We start from the raw sequence: 16,591 nt of genomic DNA on the forward strand, positions 1-16,591 counted from the left end.
AAAAGACACTGTAAAGGTTAAGTCTGGTGATATTTTCGGATTCCATTAAAAAACTAAAACACTGAGTTTCTGTCTCCCAATACTGGTTTGAACTGTCTGTGGCACAGCCCCCAAGCACATTTGTTTCTACAGAAGATCCTTTAAAGAAAATTAAAAGAGCTTGAGACTAGACTACCCACCCCCCATAATGACTATAGAAGTGTTCAACTAGGTGGTAGCAAAAGAAAAATCAGTACTACATGAAAAAAAACTCATGACCAAAAAGAGGTCCAGGTAGGTTTTCTAACAAAATAGCTTTTATTTAAGACATTAACATTTCACAATTGACATGTAAAAAAGTGTTTCTTTCCAGAGCACAGCTTTCTACAAACTTTGGAGTTTCTTTACAAAAAAATATGTTCATAATTTTGAGTGCCCTCTTTTCCACAAAAATTCATTTGCAAAAAACGGCAGCGCCATCTTCTCCTTATAATCAGTCAGGGTTAACAGTTCACACATGATTCAGTCAGATAAACACGCATGTTGGCTACAGCCCTTCTTTGTTACTTTATTTTGAAAAATGTAACCCGTAGAAGATGTCTGATTGGTTTTTACTTTACTCCCACTGACTTTTTCAGTTTCCTCAGAGAGATCAAAGCTCCTTTATCATTTCTCATGGCGTCTCCAATCTCCACCTTACACACAGGGCACTGGTCTGCCATGGCGCACAGAGCCTCCTCCAGCGCCCCCTGTGTGTGCTGCTCAGGCAGTGCACTACACTGACTCAGCATGGCCAGTGTGTGTTTGAGCCAACCTTCCTCTCGGACCAGGCTGCCGATCCAGGGCTGAGCGCGCACGCAGCCCCCCAGAGCCTGCAGACTCAGCCTCCACAGCTCCGCCGCCTCCTCCCAGCTCTCCGCCCAGCCGAGGCTCACCCTGACCGGGCCGGGGCTGGAGCCGGAGTCCAGGGCGCCGCGGAGGAACCGGAGGGCGGAGGAGAAGAACCGCCTCTGTCCGGCTTCCACTGAGCCTGGAAAAACAAAAAGCATGTGTGTAAGCAAAGTCATATGGGCATACTCAACAGTTACTTTATCACTTTATTTAAAAAACATTTTGTATTATTATTTTAATTTTTTTTATTCCATTTTGTCTTTATTTTTACCTTGTGTGAATCCTGTTTTGACCCTTTTGCTGATATAAATGCCTGAATTTCCCCAAGGGGATAAATAAAGTTCCATCTTATCTCATGGTGTTGATTGAAAGCTCTAAAAACAGGACATTAAAACAATTCTGAATCAAATTAAAAAAAAGAACAATAAAGAACACATTACTAGACTAAGAGTATAACAGTAAACACTTCTGTCCAACCTACAGCCGACATGATCTGAATTCCCTCAGGCGTTTTTCAAAGCTTTTATAGAAGGCAATGCATAAGGGTAACTAACAACATCAGTAATGGCTGCATTCTGCTCAGGTTTGCCAGTTTATCAGCTGTGGTATAGACCTTTTACCCAGAAGACACTTTGATATGTCGCAAGAGAGGAAACACAGAAATAAATAATTAATTTGAATTGCATTTATCGAGCTGATGTTGGATCATTGTCACTGTGAAGTTTGAATCGATTGATGGTTAGTGGTAATGTTGTGATTTCACGTTCTATGGCGTGTCAAATGTTGGCTGTATTGCAATGGAAAATACTGTGGAATTTGTATTTAAAAAAGGAACATGATACAAATGGCGCAGTGAATTTGCCATAAACAGCTGAAAAAAAAAAAGAACCAAGTGATTAATCAAAAATAAAATAAAAAATGTTTACCTGTAGGAGCTGATTTGAGTCTGCCAATCATCAGTCCCAGCGTGCAGTAATTTGCTGCCAGGACCAGGAGGCGGGGTTTGTGAACCAAAACAGGAAGTGCTTCACTCAGAAGGGCCTCCAGCGTTCTGAAACATGGGTCCTTCCTGGACGACCAAACAGAAAAAGTTTAAATGAACACCTTCAATATCTGTTAGTAAACAGCTTTAGATGAGTATTTCACTTGTAAACCAGCTACCTGACTCTCTCCGGCTCTGTGACGGTGAAGTTGAGGAGGGCTGAGCAGGCTGTCTCCATGCTGGGATCCCTGGCCGAGGACACCCCACCTTTCCCCTTGAGGGAGGTCCAGCACTGAGACAGGAAGTCCACCAGCAGTGCAGGGGTGTCGAGGGTGAGCAGCACCTTCCTGGGCTCTTCCTCTGCCGACAGGTGGCACAGAGCTGGAAGGAGATACCTGAAAAGAGCATGGCGGGTGTGAGGATTTAAGAGAAAGTACTGTTAGAAAACTGCAGATTCTATGGAATAAAGTATAAACTTTCTGACTGGTTCCCTCTGATAATTATCTTTACCTCAGAGCTTCTTTGCCCGTCCACGCCCCTGTCTCCTCTCTGACGGACATTTCGGACATCCAATCAGAGAGGCCGTGCTCCGGGCTCTCACCCTGCAGGTGGCTCCGGGAGTAGGCGATCAGGAACGGTAGCAGTCCGGTCACTTCCTCCTTCAGACAGGAAGTCTCCTCAGCCAGCCATGAGCACAGAGAGCGGAATGTGGCGAAAATAAAGGGGTCTCCATAGCGACTTTGATCCACCTACGAGAACAGGAAGAGACGAGGAAGTGAATGAAATGTTTTACTCTTTCTTTCAACACCTGAGATATTTACCCGCTGGTTCATCCGCAAAAACACGGCAGAAATGTTCCTATTGTTAGATTCCCTTAAAGTAATAGAACATTAACAATCTATAAAAATATCGCAGAGTACAAGGCCACAGAAGGCTGCAATGTCCTATCCAATCAAACAGACCAAAAGTTTAACATATTCAGTTTACTATCGAATAAGACAAACAGGAACAGCAAATCCTCACATTTAAGAAGGTAATAGTTGGCACTTAAAATAAGGAAATTACTTTAAAAATGTATTTTACTCAACTTGGTTGTTAATACTTTTCTGTGAATTAACTGGTTTAATAAGCTACAAAATGTTTCAACTCTATTTGGGAGCTAATTATAAAAAAATGTACTCCCCTATTATATTGTTGGCTAGTTCCGTTGACAGACATTAACTTAAAAATGTTATCCCATATTCTTTATTCCCTGAGGATATACATTTTGTCACAGCAGTAGGAAGACTCATTTGGCACACAATTAGTCATTAGATTTACAGAACTAGCAACTAGTAGCTTGTTGGATGCAAACAAATTATATAAATATAATATTTCAAAAATGTCCCAAATTGGGATCAATAACGTACCTATCTATCTATCTATCTATCTATCTATCCATCGGTCCTCCTCTCACCTGCTGCAGGTGGTACATGAGGGCGGCAAAGGCCTCCTCCAGCACCCCGAGGACCTGCCTGCTCTGCTGCAGACTGATGGAGGGGATGGAGCTCTGAGGAGGAGCGGTCTGGGACATCCCCACACAGCAGGCCTGCTCTATGGCAGCCTCCATGATTCTGTAACAGCCTGGGAAAAGGAAGTAAGGAGAAGGGTTTAAGTAACAGAGGGGGATGGAAGAATCACGTTTAAATTAAATACCTTACCAACATGGTTTGACATCACTAATGACTTATGACACATAAATGGACTATGAGAAATATAGAATGAAACCATGACAACCAAATAATTTATCAAACAAAACAAAAAAATATATTTTTATAATTAAAAAATAGGAGAGTAGTGGCGGTTATGTACCTAATATTTTATTTGTGGATTTTTGTTTCGAGATAAAAAACAGAATTGGACTCTTTTTCTTTATTAGAGTATTTAGAGAAAATGGGGAGACAGGCAGCAAAAGGCAAACATGGCTGCAGGTCTGAGTGAATCCCTTTTACACAGGGTGACATTTAGATATTTTTTGTCAAAATTCCTAAATCTGGCTATTTTAAAGAAAAAGAAAAATTGAAAAAAGGGATTTCAGAATTATTCATAAGATTGGTCAAGTTAAGAAAAGGTTAAGTGAAAGGCAGATGTTTAATTACAACCAATAAAGTATATTAAATAATCACACTACCTGTGAGAGTGTGCTGCAGCTCCGAGCTCAGTTCGTTCCCGGGCGGTTCCTCTAAGCCCATCCTGACCTCCACACAGGCTCGGTTCACCAGTAGGCAGCAGAACTTTGGCGTCCCGACAAACTCCCACCCGTACAAATCCAGCAGACAAGCGCTGAGGACAAGGATTGGCCCGATCTGACTTGGGGTCAGTTTAGCCTGCAACATGGGTCTCAACACCTCCCATACAGAGGCCACAACTTCTTTCAGCTCCTTGCTCTCTACTGCCACTCCTGCTGGGGGGAGAAACTGAACCAACTGGGCGCACATGTCCATCTTGGTCTGGTCTTTGGCTTGGCAGAAGTCTTTAGACAACTTGACCAGCAGAGTGAGGAGTTCTGCAGAGTGCTTACTCCACACTCTGTCCTTGGTTCTACCTGCTACAAGGCATCCCAGCAAGGGAAGCCCCTTCTCATGGCTGAAAGTCTGGTTTTGTTGCACTGCTTGGCACAGAGCGGGAACACCCCCCCTGCTCAGCAGCTGGTCGGGACCTCTGGGTAAAGCACACACAGCTGTGAGGATCTGGTAGCAGTCAGCAGCTATGGCCTCGTCCAGCTTTGAGGAAGGTAAGGCTTCTTGAAATGTTGATACTTTGTTTGCTAGACTGCTGTCGTCACTTTTTGGCTTGGTAGTCTTCCCCTCTCCTCCTGATTTGGCCTCATTGGAAAGATCACCTTCAGCGTTTGAACTCTCTGCTGATTGCACTTTAGAATCTGGACCCGTCTCTAAGTCTTGCGTTGGATCCTGGGCTTCCTGTTTCTGCTGGTTCAGAGGATCATTTGATAAAAGGCCCAGCAGGACCGGGATGGTGGTGAGGAGCTGGGGGTGGCAGGCCATGTCTGGGTCTGTGCTCAGAGCAGCCAACAGAGCCGTACCCAGCGAGAGGAGCTCCTGTGGGGGCAGGCCGGAGGTCTCATTCCCTCTGATGGCCGTCACCAAAAGACGAGCAGGAAGGTTCAGGCCAACAGCCTCGAAGATGCGCCTCAAGGTGGCTTTGTCTAGCTGGCTTGCTGGGCACAAGCGGGTTATCTGAAGACAGAGAGGAGAAAGAAAACACCAACCTGTCAGTGTTTAGGTCGGATTCTTTTTTCCCATAGATACATAACCCTATATAGACTCAGTTACACCTAGCTACAGGAAATGAATAGAGAAGCTTTGCTATAAACCTCTGTGAACTGAATGTAAACAGCAATGTAGTAAATGTATGTATGTAGGCAAGAGACTCTTGAACACTGCCTCCAAATAAGATTTCTGATGAAGGTTTCTTGACCAAAACTAAATTATTAATGAGCTCTGCGTGCAAGTTAAGAGGACAATGTGCTGGATTTACAAAGGACCAAAAAAAAACAACAGTTTTTACCCTGGGTTTATTTCTTATAGACTATTTTTATTTGCTAAAAACAAGCAAATAAATAACCTTCAGTAGGACTATAACAGAATTAAAAGTGCATAGATTATGTGAAGTCCATAATGACAAAAAATAAATAAATATGTGAAAAGGTGTTTTACAGTTTGTAAAAGAGTGGGTGAAGTATATAGTAGGTTACATTTCTAAGCAGATTTAATTAGCTCCTGTCAACCTCCGGTGTATTTTAAATGAAACTAACGCAGATATTTGTCTGCATGCCAGTGTATTACTTAAAGGTTTTTAAATGCAAAAAGTTAGTATACAAACACTATTGCTGGTAATGTTCAGTATATTCTCAGTTGAGTTAAACATCCCATAGACAGACACTTACCAGCAGCAGAGCAGCCAAAGTGTGACTGTCGTTTTGAGCCTGTTTGAGGGCCTGGAGACATCTGTCCAACACCTCTCTCTGGGCATCAGTCAACCCTCCTTCATCATCCCTCTCTGAGCCTCCTCCATCTTCTCCACCTTCTCCACCTTCTCCACCTCCTCCACCTTCTCCACCTTCTCCACCTTCTCCACCTCCTCCACCTTCTCCACCTTCTCCTCCTCCCTGCTCCTCTTTCTCAGGAGGCTGGCTGCTAACGACAAGTGAAACATCGTCGCTCTCAGCCATTACGACCTTGTAGTAGCTGTTAATAAAAAGCAAGATGGAAAATCAAACTGAATATCAGGATCATTAGCTCCACAACGTTGAAGGAAACAAAAGCAGGCTAATTTAACGATGTTCAGCTGGTTTTCTGAGTATTTTGTAAATAACGTTAGGTAGCAGTTGGACAGTTAAATCATAATTTGCAAACGTTTGTAAAATAACTTACTTTGTTGACAACTCTCTTATCACGCGCGGCAACAGCTCGTGAGCACACTATCCGGAAGTAAAGTGTCAAAATAAAGCTGAAAGCAACCAATGAAAGCTCTCCAAGGATCTCGGAGAACCAATCACAAGAGGGATAGTTGGAAGGCAGATACGCCATTTTGGATCGTGTTGCAACGTCGTAGAAGCGAAGCTACATTATAAATTGAGGTCACGGAAGACATTTTACTTTTATTATTTTGTTTTAGAAATAAATACAACATTAATTGACTAAAGCGCTGAAGGTTAATTGTTAACGTGTACCTTAATGTGGTCGTATTTGACAGCTGGTCGGCAGGTGGCGCAAGGCGGAAGTAGTCGGATTAATGTAAATAGTTTTCAATTTAATTTAAGACGCAGGGCAGGTAAAACTATTACCTAGTTACGGTCTGTGTACATACTATAAGGCTTATTTGGCGGACTACACACTCTTTCTGATAAGTATTGTTCATTTAAATCAGTGTGCGTGTTTCATCAGCCAAGGGTTTCAAAGGTTGTGAAACTAAGTGGTTTTATTTTGAAACATCCAGCCACCGGAAGCACTATTTATCACTTGACAGCACTGTGGTTTCACTGGCACATCAGCTGAACAAGCGAGAGGAACACTGACCTAATTATCTGTACCGGGGACAGCAGCAACAACGACGACACAACACATCACAGCGACCGACCGAAGTGACATTTCACTGTAAATGTAAGTCATTTTACTCTTCTCCGGCTTTAACAGTGCTGTGTCCATTTGCCATTGAAAACGCTCAGGGGGAATCCGTGGTGTACTTGCACCGTGTAGTGAAATAGCGATGCCAGCAGCTGGTATCCTCAAGATGGATTACACAGGTGATGTACATAATCGTGTTTTTATCTCTCAAGCTGTATGTCTCAGTATCGGCACGTCGTCGATTATTGTCAAAACGAAACGAAGGTCTGGTACTAGATACAAAGTGTTGTGTTATTGATTCAACCATTACCGTTTGTATGTGTGCACTGAACTACCCACAATGTAGTTATCGGCAATATTCTATTTTGTGACAGCTAGACACATGGTATGTCTTGAGGAAACACTGACTGTTTTCTGCCTGGTACGATACATAATGCAATAGCCTACCATTTTGGATGACATGTCTCATGCATTTCATCTGACTGACACACCACCATGCATGCGGTCGATCGTGCACATATTTGCACTCTAATCCGTCAGTAAATCCCTACTCTGCAAGAATCAATCACTCTTATAGAGTAGAGTTCAACATTGAATATATAATTGAATTGAAAAAGTAATAGTAGTTTAAAAAACAATATCCAGGCCACACAACCAGATAAAGATTGAAGACATTCCACTGCTTAAGGTTTAAACTGGCAAATGTTTGGTAGTCATGAATAGCTTTTATATTTAATAATGATCCATAAATCAACTTGTTGTCAGTTCAGTAATTGATTATAGTTCTGCAAAGGAAATCTGACTAGCAGCATAACAACAAAACAGACTCATCCATCAGTAAAACAGAAAACCATCAATTAGAATAAGTGTTATTATATAGCAGGAACATCAATAAGTGACAGCGTTAAGGATATCATTGGGCAAAGAAACAAGAACAAGTTAAAAACAGAAAAAGCTTTAAGCATGTTAATGTCTATTGCACATGTGTCAAACTCAAGGCCCTGGGGCCAAATCAGGCCCTTGGTGGATTTAATTTCGGCCCGCAGGATAATTTCTATTTCTATCTGTCACTGTGGCAGGACCACAGTGACAGGTTCAGCCACGACTCGAAGTCCAGGACTCAGATCAGGACTCAGGATCAGCCACGACTCAGGATCCCAGCGTAGATAGACACCAAAAAGAAATTTGGGGGAAGCTGGGTTATTCGGAACATGAGAGTACACAGGTACAGACAGAGAGAAGGAAGAAGTAAGGGGCAAAACTAGGGGCTGTACCTGCAGGTCCGCTGCAACTCTGACTACTTTTAAATCCAGGCTAAAGACTTTTCTTTTTGTCGCTGCTTTTAATTGAACTATTCACATCTTAAACTGCACTGTAACTTTTATCCATGTATTTTTTCTTTTAATGTTTATTTTATTATCTTTGCTTTTTAATGACTGATTTGAAATGCCATTTTCTTAATTTCTTTCATTTTTTGTAAAGCACTTTGAATTGCCTTGTGTTGAAAGGTGCTATATAAATAAAGCAAGCCTTGCCTTGAATCTAATCAGCCCTAACTAAAAGCTTTATCAAAAAGGAAGGTCTTAAGCGCACTCTTAAAAACGGATAGGGTGGCTGCCGCCCGAACACAAACTGGAAGCTGATTCCACAAAAGTGGAGCTCGATAAGAAAAAGCTCTGGCTCCCATTGTACTTTTAAAAACTCTAGGAACAACCAACAACCCTGCATTCTTGGAACGGAATGCCCTAGTAGGACAGTAGGGTATATTGAGTTCTTTAAGGTAAGATGGCGCCTGCCCATTAAGGGCTTTGTAGGCGAGAAGAAGAATTTAAAATTCTATCCTGTGTTCTATAGGGAGCCAGTGTAAGGCAGCCAGAACAGGAGTAATGTGGTCCCTTTTCCGAACTCTGGTTAGTACACGTGCTGCAGCATTTTGAATCAGCTGAAGCGACTTAACTGACTTCTTGGTACACCCTGATAATAAAGAGTTACAATAATCCAGCCTTGAAGTAACAAATGCATGGACTAGTTTCTCTGCATCGTTTTGAGGCAAGATATGCCTGATTTTTGCTATGTTACGTAGATGAAAAAAGGCGGTCCTTGAGATTGATTTTATGTGGGCGTTAAAGGATAAATCCTGATCAAATATAACACCAAGGTTCCTTACAGTCTCACTGGAGGCCAAATTAATGCCATCCATAGTTAATATATCTTTAGATAGTTTGTTTCGTAGAGTCTTTGGGCCGAGTACAATAACTTCAGTTTTGGCCGTGTTTAACATCAAAAAGTTTAAGGTCATCCACGTTTTTAAGTCCTTGAGGCAGTCTTGAATTTTATTTAGATGATTGTTTTCATCAGGCTTGATGGATAAATATAGTTGAGTATCATCCGCATAACAATGACAATGTACAGAGTGATTCCTTATAATATTGCCTAAGGGAAGCATATATAATGTGAACAAAATAGGTCCAAGCACTGAGCCCTGTGGCACTCCATGGCTAACTTTGGTTTGCATGGAAGATTCATCGTTGACACACACAAACTGAGAGCGTTCAGATAGATAGGACCTAAACCAGCCTAAAGCAGTTCCCTTTATGCCAACTAAGTGCTCTCGTCTTTGCAATAGGATATCATGGTCGATAGCATCAAATGCAGCACTGAGATCAAGCAAAACAACAATAGATACAAGTCCTTTGTCTGAGGCTATTAGAAGGTCATTTGTGACTTTAACCAGAGCTGTCTCTGTGCTATGATGTGTTCTAAAGCCAGACTGAAAATCCTCAAATAAATCATTGTTTTTTAAGTAATCTCACAACTGTTTAGCGACTGCTTTCTCAAGAATTTTTGAGAGGAACGGAAGATTAGAAATAGGTCTATAGTTGGCTAAAACCTCTGGATTGAGGTTGTGCTTTTTAAGAAGAGGTTTTATCACTGCTAAACGTGAAAATTAATAGAATATCCCCTCCCATCTTCAGAGCAATCTGACTATTATAATATTAGCGTTAAGAAAGCTTACTTAAATATCTGCCACGACATAAGTAACCGGATCAGAGTAACATTAAGTACAGTCCGCGGCACTGTGAGTGCAAACGTAGATGTGTCCCATTATCATTCATATCATATCACATCATAATGTATCATATATTTCCTTATTTGAGTCAGCTTCTTGAGCCGTATCTGGCCGTGCAACACTCACAGTGTCACATACTGTATGCAGAAGTATTATTTTAAGCAACACATTAAGTTGATGAAAACACTCGAGTCAAATTCTCCTAATTAAAGTCAGATCCACTCGTGTCTTGGACGGGGCAGTGATTTCATAAACCTGTTAATGTACGCATTCAAACACTTTTTCTTTTACCAGCTGTATTCACCTTGCAGGTGCAGCTATGTGGCTTTTATCCTGGATAAAGTGTTTAAGACATGGATGTTTAAAGTTTAACTTCTTCATATTTGACTAATATTAAAGTTCACTTTTCATTCAGGAAGTATGACGCTGCGCTGTCAGTACGCTTGTCCGTGTTTGAGATTGGTCGAGTGCTCCAAATACCACCCCTTTCATGTGAACGCGCACCTAACTAGATAGGACACGGCTGGCTTGAGCGATCCACTTGATAACCAGCGTCGTAGTACAGTTTAGCCAGAGCGCGTATGTTTTGGATTGGGCCAACCGGCTAACTCAAACATATCCAGGTTAGGTTGAACCAGCTTCGTAGTACAGGCCTCTGGTCTATTGCAATGAGTTCATACTATTAATAATATTTGTGCATGACAAAATCAATACAATGGATACAAAAAAGTGACTAAAGCAAATAAGATTAGTAGCTCAGTAGAAGTCCAGCTGATATAAGTCTGATGCTGTAAAATCTACAAGAAGTTGACTCGTAGTGTGTCTTTAAATGCAGATAGAGGTTTCACTCAGTTGTATAATACTTTTGAGTTTTCCTTTTTAAACTCTTATGATAATCTTGTGCACAGGGGGTTATGGTTTTGCTATGATGCTTGCATTGCATATTAATATTATCCAAGTATGAGAATCTTGTTGCCAAGGTTATTCTTATTATTGTGCAGATTTTTCTGCCTGGAGAGGAATACAAATCTTCATTTTCCTTTACTGTAGCTGCCAGAAGAGAGAGACTGTGTGTGGGCCTTGGTGTCATTACAGAGAAAGCTCCACCAACCTGTCTGCCTAGAAGCTGATACAGAGCTGACAAGTGTGCTATTGACTGCTGCAACTGAGAGAGAGGAAGAGGAGGAAGAAACAGCCACAAAAAAAGATAGAGGGAGAATTTTTTCTTTCTTGATCTCCGGTGTTTTGGTCACAGAGATCATTGTTTTCCAGAAGCATCTCAAGGGAAAAGTGGCTATTGAAAGGTCCATAATGGCTGAGCTGTCATCAGCCCAGGTGACTGAGTGCACCTGAGCATTTCTCCTGCTGGACTCACTCTAGTCTCTACCAGCCTGGGGGCACTTGCTGCGTAGTTTAAAAAAAATTGCAAGAGGAGGAAAACGTGACTGAATCCAGACATTTTTTTTGTGTGTGATTTATTTTTACCTGGGAAAGAAAAACAAGTGCTGGAGGACTGATGACCGTTTGTGGATTTGGGATTTACTGAGCTGTTGATTATAGCACTGAAGGAGAGTGCTGGGGCTCAAGCGTCCATTCGCAGGAATGCAGATTGACATATGGATCATACAGGTTTGTGTCAGCAGTTTGTGAGAGTGTGTGATCTGTGCCTAGTGATAACCTTTGAACATTTTTATATAACGGTTTTAACAGCCTTAACCAAGGTAATCTGCTATCTTGAAATATTAACTACAGAGTGGGAATTTACAGACCGAGTATCACCATGTGCATGTCTTTTTAAATACTGACAAACAGAGAAAAAGTAATATTATTTTCAACAATATGGATATACAGTGCTTAGCCAACATCTACACTGTCTGCACAGCAGTGAAAGCTGCTTGCTTCATTTCTACATTGCTCCATAATAGTCTCCTGGTGGGACGTTGTGGTAGAAGAAGCTTGCATACGTCTTGAACACAGTGTCCCAGAACTTGTACTGTTCACTCCCCCCTTTTTTTTCTTTTCTTTTTTTTTTTTTTCCCCATTCTGCTGTCAGAACTTGCAATGAAAATGTTGGAGGGGGAAACGTGCAGTACATCTGTTTTACATCATGCATTCCTCATCAAATCATGAGTGTGCCTTCCTGGAGTGTTAGTTTACCTGAAAGAATTTACTTTTGGATCTCAAGACAACAGATTCCTATAAGCTGGGAACCTATTGTTCATTGCTCATTCTTTTTTGTACAGTCCGCATCTTGATCCTTTTTCTTGTGACTCATTCAGCAAGGTAATTATTCTGCTGCATGAATGTATTATCTTCAGTAATTGCGTTAAAATGAGAAACTTCCTCATCACACTTCCTGTAGGAAAGAACATTAAGTGTTAGGATGTTACCCAAAGGGCCTGGAGGGCCTGTGATTTTATCATAACATGTTATATTTACTATAGTGTTGTTAAAATGGATAAAGTAACTTTAGATTGTGACGGCTCTTAAATCTCTAGACAAGACTTTAAGAAGAGGGGTAGACATGTTTATTTTTTGCATGCAGTCCCTTATACCCAGCTATTAACCACTTAAAATGTTCCCTTCTGTTATGAACATACAGGCTGGGTAATTTGTTGTTATGCTACGACCACAACCAATGACAGACAGATGACATAATAAACGTTGTTGTATAATGTTTTGAGATATGCCTCCGGCTATGACAGAGGTACTGTCGTAGAAGTACCTGTACCTGTCGTAGAAGGTACCCGTCGTACCTGTCGTAGAAGGTACCTGTCGTAGAAGGTACCCGTCGTACCTGTCGTAGAAGGTACCTGTCGTAGAAGGTACCCGTCGTACCTGTCGTAGAAGGTACCTGTCGTAGAAGGTACCTGTCGTAGAAGGTACCTGTCGTAGAAGGTACCTGTCGTACCAGGTACCTGTCGTACCTGTCGTAGAAGGTACCTGTCGTAGAAGGTACCTGTCGTACCTGTCGTAGAAGGTACCTGTCGTACCTGTCGTAGAAGGTACCTGTCGTAGAAGGTACCTGTCGTAGAAGGTACCTGTCGTAGAAGGTACCTGTCGTACCAGGTACCTGTCGTACCTGTCGTAGAAGGTACCTGTCGTACCTGTCGTAGAAGGTACCTGTCGTAGAAGGTACCTGTCGTAGAAGGTACCTGTCGTACCAGGTACCTGTCGTACCTGTCGTAGAAGGTACCTGTCGTAGAAGGTATCTGTCGTACCTGTCGTAGAAGGTACCTGTCGTAGAAGGTACCTGTCGTAGAAGGTACCTGTCGTAGAAGGTACCTGTCGTAGAAGGTACCTGTCGTACCAGGTACCTGTCGTACCTGTCGTAGAAGGTACCTGTCGTACCTGTCGTAGAAGGTACCTGTCGTACCTGTCGTAGAAGGTACCTGTCGTACCTGTCGTAGAAGGTACCTGTCGTACCTGTCGTAGAAGGTACCTGTCGTACCTGTCGTACCTGTCGTAGAAGTATGTTATTTAAATCGTAACTTTTACTTGTCACCTCTAATCACCTTTTACCTTATATGCAAAGTTATCATTAGCATATGAGTCGGGAGGAATGTGAAACATGTTTCACTTTCTTAAGAGTCACAGCCAACAGGATCTTAGCAGAATTTGTTATCGGCTAGGCTCAATCAGGAAATGTTTTTCTTTGTTGTAAATAATAACAAACGTAGATGGTATCCTAATGTCTTATATAAGCCAGAAGTGAAGTGTGTGTTTCCAACAGACCGCTAAACTATATAATTTATGTTTTCCTTCTTCCTCTGTGTTTTGATGACATAGTGTTTGTCATTACCATCTTTTCAATGCTACGTTCCAACTATACTTAAAGTAAAATGATTTGAAGAAACATACCTATTTTTGCTCTCTGCAGTTAAAGGAATTGAATGTAATTTGCATTAACTTTTGTTATAAAGTTGATGTTATATAAGCTTTTCAAATGATTTTGAGTGCTTCTCTAAAGAGCTAAAGCACTGTGTATAAAAAATGTCCCACTTGTCATGTGGAAAACAAAGACATCAATAACTCACTTTTGAGTTTGAGTTCGCATTGAAACATTTATTTGGACAACATAATAATGGAAAAAATTGATTCATTTCCACTAAGAGCCAGTATACGGTAATATTGAACGCTCAGTCCTATGTGGTCCAGGTTTGTTCATCAATGACATAAAATGATCCACTTGTAACCCCTTTTTATTCTCTTTTCTTGCACTCTCTAGTGTTGTTTGAGCTTTTGAGCCGGTGAAGGCCCCGGAGACGGCCATGTTGGATCTCCTCAGAGTGCTGGCGTTGACCCGTCTTCACCCGTCGCCCCACAGCACCTGGCTGCCCACCTAACTCCTCTCCCTCTCACTTCCTTCTTCCTCCGCCTGGCCGGGAGAAAGGTATTAAGTATATCTTCTTCTGCCATATGTTGATTGGGGATGAGAGATGTGATGAAATTAGAAATAACCTTCTAATCTAAATCTTTTCTTGTTCAGTCTCAGTATGACACTTACGGTTTTGTGAATGAATGCTTCCAATATCTTGAGTGTTTACCTCTCAAATTATTACAGACATGAATGTGTTTTCTCCTTTAACTCTTGGCATCAGAGCCAAAGTGTATTTAACTATTCCATTTAATGTTTTGTTATTTCATGTTATTTTGGTTGTCCACTTCTGTTAAATGAAGATAGAATTAACATTAAAACACACTAACCACTGAATTGTTAGCTAATCCAAAACTCAATCATGATTTTATTCAACAAAATAATCCTCCTCAATCCATATTTGTGGGCGTTCACCTTTTCAATGACACTATTTTCACTGCAGTCAAAAACCAGCCACCTCTTTGCTGCACTCAAAGGGAGGCACTCACCAAAATAACAATGTGGTCTGGCAGCATTTTAACAGCTCGATATATAACATTTCATTAACCACACAATCTGTTCTGGCTCGGAAAATATTACACTAAATAACTCAAGTCATACTGAGTTATATTCATTTAAGATAGTTGATGAACTATCACTATTACAGTATAAATTGAGTTATGTTCAATCATTCAAGTATTTTCTTTTAGGGTTAGGGTTATCGTAAAAATATTCCATTTGACGCTTCCTTTAAACACTCAATGAAAGTGTTAGATGCAAATATATATATATATATATATATATATATATATATATATATATATATATATATATATATATATATATATATATATATATATATATATATATATATATATATATATATATATATATATATATATATATATATATATATATATTTAAGCAATAGCTCACGACAGGCCGTGGTATATGCTCATTATATCACAGCTAAGGGGGTTGTCGACCCTCCGCTTCGCGTCGGGCCGAACCACGCCCCTTAGCTGTGATATAATGAGCATATACCACGGCCTGTCGTGAGCTATTGCTTTTATAAAACGGTTACCAAGTGTGGCAATATGAAAGAAAAATACACACTCTAATTTAAATAGTTTTTATTAGTAAATAATGATGTTCAAAATAAAATAGTCCCTCTGTTGCCTTCTGCACGAAACATAGTGCGAGGTGGTTGCTATGCAACAACACTAACAACAGCTAGCGAACATATTAGACAGAGAGCGTTGATCCATTATTTCGCTATTTATTTACATTAATGTGTATGTTGCCGTTTATTGTGCACCCACTGAAAAACTGTCCAGCATCAGTACCATGGCTTACGTGGTTACTTGTATAGGCTGAGGTTGTTCTAGGCTGTTGCTTGGCGTGGCGAGAATATTGCTCCACTTTCTCCGGTCCCCGAGATTCGGCTTCCAGTAGCTCTGGAGAGAGCTTTCGCACCTGTGGCCACTAACGGTCATAATTTCTCTGCTTTGTTTCAAGACCCGCATCAGAAAGCTTTGAATGGTGATACTTTTCCAGTTGGTCTACCTGCTCTTCACGTAGCTCTGCATGTCTTCGTTTAGCAGGGGGCTTTTGTTCTGGAGATAGGCACTCCTCCTCAAGCCACTCCTCCATAGTAAGACCACCCCGGAGGTCGAAGTTAATCTTAAATGTGTCCATGTTATGCTTTGTAAGTTTGTTTCGTAACGGAAGAAATGTAAATATATTTATAAACGGACAAGTCAAATCAAGCAATCTGATTGGTCGATAGCGTTTTTGCGGACCTTTTTGATTACAGATTTGAAAACATCGTTGCTTGCTTTAAAAGTAGCACAATTCATTATGTCAAACCTTGGAAAGTATCTAGATATCCCTGCCCTAATGCCAAAGGAACTGCACACTGAATATGTTTTGCCGTTTGATGTCTATGTCTGGACCGCTGCGTAAAAAGGAGGGTTTCTGCCCGTTACTTCTCCGCTGCTTTCTTGTTCCAGTTCGAAAAGCAAACTGCAGGCAGTTTGCTGCAGGCAGTTTGCTTTTCGGGCCAACTGTATACTGTTTATCTCAGACGCGGAGGGATACTGAGTTGTTGTGAAAAGTAACTTACAATTCTACCCGTGGTATACGCTCAGTATACCACGGCTAAGAACCAATCAGATTGCTTGATT

The 16,591-nt window shown here is 41.1% G+C and overlaps 2 protein-coding genes across 3 annotated transcripts in view; one reads left to right on the forward strand and one right to left on the reverse strand.

Annotated features, from left to right (window-relative positions):
- Nucleotides 1-274: 274 nt before the first annotated feature.
- ncdn (neurochondrin) lies at nt 275-6,523 on the reverse strand. The gene is made up of 8 exons (XM_034124445.1): nt 6,287-6,523; nt 5,799-6,099; nt 4,023-5,088; nt 3,309-3,475; nt 2,363-2,601; nt 2,032-2,247; nt 1,797-1,939; nt 275-1,009 (listed from the first exon to the last, which is right to left on the reverse strand). Exons 1-8 carry the CDS (start codon nt 6,439-6,441, stop codon nt 591-593), a joined length of 2,706 nt encoding a protein of 901 aa, XP_033980336.1. The 5' UTR covers nt 6,442-6,523; the 3' UTR covers nt 275-590.
- A 350-nt stretch (nt 6,524-6,873) lies between these two features.
- Nucleotides 6,874-16,591, forward strand: part of kiaa0319l (KIAA0319 like) — a 30,457-nt gene continuing 20,739 nt past the window's right edge. For both annotated transcript variants that reach the window (XM_034124442.1, XM_034124443.1), the window contains exons 1-2: nt 6,874-7,014; nt 14,277-14,441. The gene's annotated coding sequence lies outside the window, so the exon portion shown is untranslated. The remainder of the gene's footprint in view (nt 7,015-14,276; nt 14,442-16,591) is intronic.

This window comes from Trematomus bernacchii, unplaced genomic scaffold (assembly GCF_902827165.1).
Source record: "Trematomus bernacchii unplaced genomic scaffold, fTreBer1.1, whole genome shotgun sequence".
NCBI lineage: Eukaryota > Metazoa > Chordata > Actinopteri > Perciformes > Nototheniidae > Trematomus > Trematomus bernacchii.

Excerpts from the sequence above, each read along its gene's own strand:
- ncdn (XM_034124445.1), bottom strand. The coding sequence starts at position 6,441 with ATGGCGTATCTGCCTTCCAACTATCCCTCTTGTGATTGGTTCTCCGAG. Across the intron at positions 6,100-6,286 it reads GATAAGAGAGTTGTCAACAA|CTACTACAAGGTCGTAATGG; the intron begins AGTAAGTTATTT and ends TTTTATTAACAG. Across the intron at positions 1,940-2,031 it reads ACAGAGCCGGAGAGAGTCAG|GAAGGACCCATGTTTCAGAA; the intron begins GTAGCTGGTTTA and ends TTGGTCGTCCAG.